Source organism: Anarrhichthys ocellatus, unplaced genomic scaffold, assembly GCF_004355925.1.
Source record: "Anarrhichthys ocellatus isolate YVR2014 unplaced genomic scaffold, GSC_Weel_1.0 scaffold4067, whole genome shotgun sequence".
In the NCBI taxonomy this organism is placed as follows: Eukaryota; Metazoa; Chordata; class Actinopteri; order Perciformes; family Anarhichadidae; genus Anarrhichthys; species Anarrhichthys ocellatus.
This window is the reverse complement of record NW_022284041.1, coordinates 1-4,820: the sequence shown is the minus strand read 5'-3', so window position 1 is coordinate 4,820 and position 4,820 is coordinate 1. Positions and strand designations below refer to the sequence as shown.

Here is a 4,820-nt window from a genome sequence, read left to right as displayed (position 1 = left end):
GGTTCAGAGTGTTCATGGTGACGACGGCTTGAATCCTGCAGAGAAAAAAAGGAATAAAGTAGCAGAGCTGCTCGGATGCTGAAACTTGAGTGCGACAGACGCCCACCGTGGATGTTAAGAGATGCAGCAGAAAAACGAAACTAAAGTTATGCTAGGTTTCGTTTCCTTGACTTTCATTTCTGTTCCCGGGGCACGTGGAGACATCTACCAGGGGAACATATTCATTCAACATAGGGTGACTAGTGCTCACCACCTGTGTATATTAAGCTCCGATGCAGTATGTTCATATAATGTATCACATTCTCGGGCAATCATCTTTTCAATAAAGCACGAGGGAATTTACAAAGTATACTATTATACTAGTTTATTATTCATCAAAGTCCTGCTGGTAACACCTGTTCTGTGTCCTCGGAGGAATGATGAAGGAACTCAAAACGATTTTGAATTCTTCCATTTAATGCTGTAATAAAAACATATGAAACATTGTGAAAAGCACAATGTTCATTTTAATTCATGCCTACTGTAATACACTAGTAAATGATTTGATGACAATCGGAAATAGGATTTATTTCTTCTTCTTTATTATTCTTTTGCAAGATAACAGTAAATAGGGAAGTACTATGACATTATTTTGTGCATTTCTTCATCAAGACAATGGGGCTCTTCTGAAACACTGCTTGTTAAAATAGTATTTGCAACGTCTGTTTAAATGTACATGTTGAATATGCAATGATGCATATACATTAAGAAACTGTCAAAACTCATGAATTACTGTCAAAATAATAGTCCAAGTCTGCTTCTCACTACCATCACCATGTTGGTGCAATGTTTCTGATTCATTCTTGTTATGATGACTTATGTGGTTTATGGGCTTAAACGATTTTTTGATGGTAACTTCTGGTTTTAAGAGGATTTTCTGTTACAAAGACATTTTCACATATTCTGATTGTATCAAATATATAACTTGTACATATTAATTTTAAACTCAAGCCCCAATGTAACAAATAATAAACCCACTCCACAACCATGAAGGTATGTGCCAAGCTGAAAACCTAAATCATGCTGTCAGGCCTAAACCGCCTACAGAACTCTACCAGGTATGTACAGGCCTTCATTAAGGCGTTTGCAGCCCTCTTGCTGCCAAAGAAAACAAGGAAAACTACAGAATAGAAAGGAAATAAGGTCATGTACTGAATCTGGTTAAACCTACTGAATGTTGATGTTGGATGCAAAAAAAACGGAAATATTGTGTTGTGTATGTTTTTTTCTCCTTTCTAATAGAAAGTAATTTCAAAATTTGTACTATATTTTAGTCTTTGATCTGTTACTGTGTATACTTTATTTGAATGTTAATACAGATCTAAGGTAGTACGGTAATAAACCATTTGGCGGTCAGAAGTTATCAGTCCTCTGTTTTTTTGTTTGTTTGCTTTTTACAGCAGTCGCACCCACAGGGGTGGTTGTGGAGGGTAGGGGGTGGGTTGTTGTGTCCTTTCTAATGTTGCGACCAAACCGAAGCCCTTGGTTGAAGTTGTATGTGTTCATACTGAAGTCAGTCAACAGAATGCGTGCCAATGACAACCGCTCAAGGCGATTCTGAAGGTGGATTCTCTTGGTTCTTATGCCAGGGTCCTCTTGAAGGAGCGACTCTGTTTTCGCCTTGTCTTGAAACATCTGCAGCATCTCCCTCTGCAGCTGGACGGCAGACTCCTGCAACACCTGGTAGCGGATTACCAGCGGAATCTGGTCAGCCAGACGCTGGCCAGCGATCTGTGGTTTAGAAAGGAGAAAGTCGGGGTGTCACGCTGTATCTGTCAATGTAAGAAAATGATTGGTATTTGGTTTTTACCGTTAGTGTACATGGTTTGTACTGGAAGTTGTTAGAAATGATCTACTCTGCTGCATTTATATAAAATTGTTTTATACTGACATTCATAGCCCCCATCAATACAGTATATTTCTATATTTAGCTGCCAACAAAATCATATTTTAACCATGTACCTAACTTAGTCTGGTAATAAAATATATTTAAATGCCACATTCTAAACAAGAATGCAATGGGAGGAGGTGCAGATTAAAATAAGCGTTTTATTTACGACCTTTTTACGGTAAATAAAATGTGTGATGTATTAAATGCTGTGAGGCACAGAAATAAAATGTACAGCATATAGATTATACTTACTTTGTAATAGGACTTCAGGTGTTTAATCATCTCTCTCAGGGTGGCCCCACTGTCAGTGCTCAGGGTGCTTTTCTTTACTGGTGTACCAAAGGTGACACCCAAAAATTGCGGTTCAACTTCCCTCTTCCGCTTCCCTAACTTCTTGCTGTATGTGCTGTCCTGAGTGTAAACAATCATTTCCATTTTAAACTGAGACCTCAGCATGGACTCTGCTGCAGTCTCCTTCTCCTTTCTGATGGCTTCAATCTTCATCTAAAGGACATACACAATTATCAGTAAATATTCAACAATGTTCAGTTATATATATGGGCAATGAAAACTATACCTGTGCTGTTCTGATGAGGTTAGGAAACCCAACAAGGCTGCTCTGTGCCAACTTAACCAGCTCTTTCGTCACAATGTCTAAAAAAGAAAACACAAATCAAACAATACAAGATCTACGAATAACTTTAAGGTGTTACATATTCAGCTGGCTTGCAATCATTGTAGCATCATAATATGACATGCCTGCCACTTCCTTGAGTTTCAGGAGAGCAGGCCCTTCCAGCTTTTTGATCTGCTCCTTGACCATGTCCTCAAAGGTCTTGTAGTTTATGAACCCCGGCAGTTCTCTTCCACGGTACTTTTGTTCATACTGAGTCACCTCACTCTCAATATTCTGGTTGACTGCAATAGGGATGAATTGGTGAAAGAAAAAGTGGACACAAACAAGGTTAACACTCGGTTAGCAGTGATACAGCAGTCTGGAGCAGTGTTTTCATACTGAGAAGGAAAATGGAATAAAAATAAACAGTATTTTAATATCTTACTCAACAGTTTACACTTTAGGTTACAATTTTGTAGTATGGAAACCACAGCAAAGAGTTTACGTAATGCCCAGGTTGTTGATGCACTTACACATTATTCCAGAGTCCTCTATGGTATATTTCCAATCCGCAAACTCTTCTCTGAGTATGGCAAAGATATTCAGCTTGCCTCCAAATTTGATTTCCTCCCCTGTGGTGAGGCGGATAGCATCCTGTGTAAACGCTGCCACTCTCTAAAATGAAATAGGTTCAGATAAAAGAAGAATGAGAATTAAATCAAAACGAGGAGGTGCAGTGTTTTGTAAGTGACAGCTAGTAAACTCACGTCAATGAGGAAACCCAGTCTCTCAGCTGCATCAGCTGGGGGTCCACTGCCATATGTGTTCAGCGTTGCTTGAGTCTCTGTTAGTTTCTTCTTTATCTGCTCTTCCAGTTGAGGCAGAGATCTCTGCAAATCACAGGTGTCAAACCTTTAACACATGAAATGGCAAAGTAATCTGTAGTGAACCGCTATGGTGAAGCACTGAGGAGTGTTTACCTGGATATGTTGCACCAGCTCAAGGGTGAGTTTTTCTGCCAGTTTAGGAACCGTGGCATGGCCTTCATTGTAGAGAGTCCTACAGCAAAGATAAAACATTACTGAGTAGAAAGTACCCAACCAGTCAAACTGCAAATCATTCATTGCATTATTACCCAAAAATAATGAACTCACTGGAAATACAGATGCTCGCTGAAGAATGCCTTTTCTCTTTCTGTTGCTTCAGTAAGAGACACACTCTCTGTGATCTCCTTCTGACCCCTGCACTTGACGATCATGTAGCCCTTCTTCAGGTGGATGACCAAATTATGGACAATTTCAACTACCGACTCTTCTGTGCCTTTGTCCACCAGGTCAGGCTTGGTCAAGATACCTGAGAGAGAGAAGGGCAAACAGACAGTGAACTATCTAAAAGTCAAGTAACTTGTCCAAGGAGTCCTTTTCTAGAATCAGCCACATTTACCCAAAGTCCTGTCTCCACCAGGATCCACCTCCTGTGCCATCTTCAAAGCCTCTGTGGTTGCTATGTCCACGTTGGATGGAACAACCACCAAGCTGATGGTCTCTTGTTTTGTTATAAACTTCTGGATCAGTCTCTTTATCTGAAAGTATTAATTCCAGTGGTTATAAAGTATAAATCTTACTGTCATTACTTTGCTACCAAATAAATTGTCCCCATGAAAACTGTGTTTTGGAGACACTGGATTAGCATACCTGGTCTCCAATGTTCTCAGGTTGTCCCTTTACAGCCACCCTGGTGATGCCGGGCAGGTCAATGAGCGTCAGGTCTGGAACATCAGGAGAGGCAATTTCTAGACTGATGAGGTCATCACTGATCCCCACCCCGATCCCGGCCAATTTTACCTGAGCTGGAGAGAGAGGACACAATATTTGACTAGTACAGGATGGAAGTGCTGATCACTGAAACCTAAAAAGACGAGTATAGCTTCACAAATACTTGGCTTTTGATAGTAGCATTAAAGAACTGTGTATACTGTACCTTCTCTAATCATTTTCTCCACATCTGCAGGGTCTTTTATCTCTTCTTCATAACCCTGGTAGCTTATCTTCCCGTACCACTCCTCTCCTTCTTTCCTTCTCTTCATCTTCAGTTCGAGAGGACATCTTGTCACAATGCCTGAAATAATGAAGAGTGAACGATGATGAGGGGAAAAATGAAATTCAGCGTGCTTGGTGAAATTATAACACTGATATATTGTCTTTAGTGGGAATATTACATTTTCAAAATATGTTCCAGAGATAACACACATGCCAGAGAAGGCTAACACCAATG

At 40.0% G+C, this 4,820-nt stretch overlaps 1 protein-coding gene across 1 annotated transcript; it reads right to left on the bottom strand.

The window, feature by feature from the left end:
* Window positions 1-458: 458 nt before the first annotated feature.
* LOC116379298 (interferon-induced GTP-binding protein Mx-like) lies at window positions 459-4,814 on the bottom strand. Its single transcript, XM_031841239.1, has 11 exons — window positions 4,527-4,814; window positions 4,241-4,395; window positions 3,990-4,128; window positions 3,701-3,899; window positions 3,527-3,605; window positions 3,314-3,436; window positions 3,080-3,221; window positions 2,690-2,848; window positions 2,508-2,584; window positions 2,183-2,434; window positions 459-1,770 (listed from the first exon to the last, which is right to left on the bottom strand). The coding sequence occupies exons 1-11, from the start codon at window positions 4,795-4,797 to the stop codon at window positions 1,393-1,395; spliced, it is 1,974 nt and encodes a 657-aa protein (XP_031697099.1). The 5' UTR covers window positions 4,798-4,814; the 3' UTR covers window positions 459-1,392.
* Window positions 4,815-4,820: the final 6 nt, after the last annotated feature.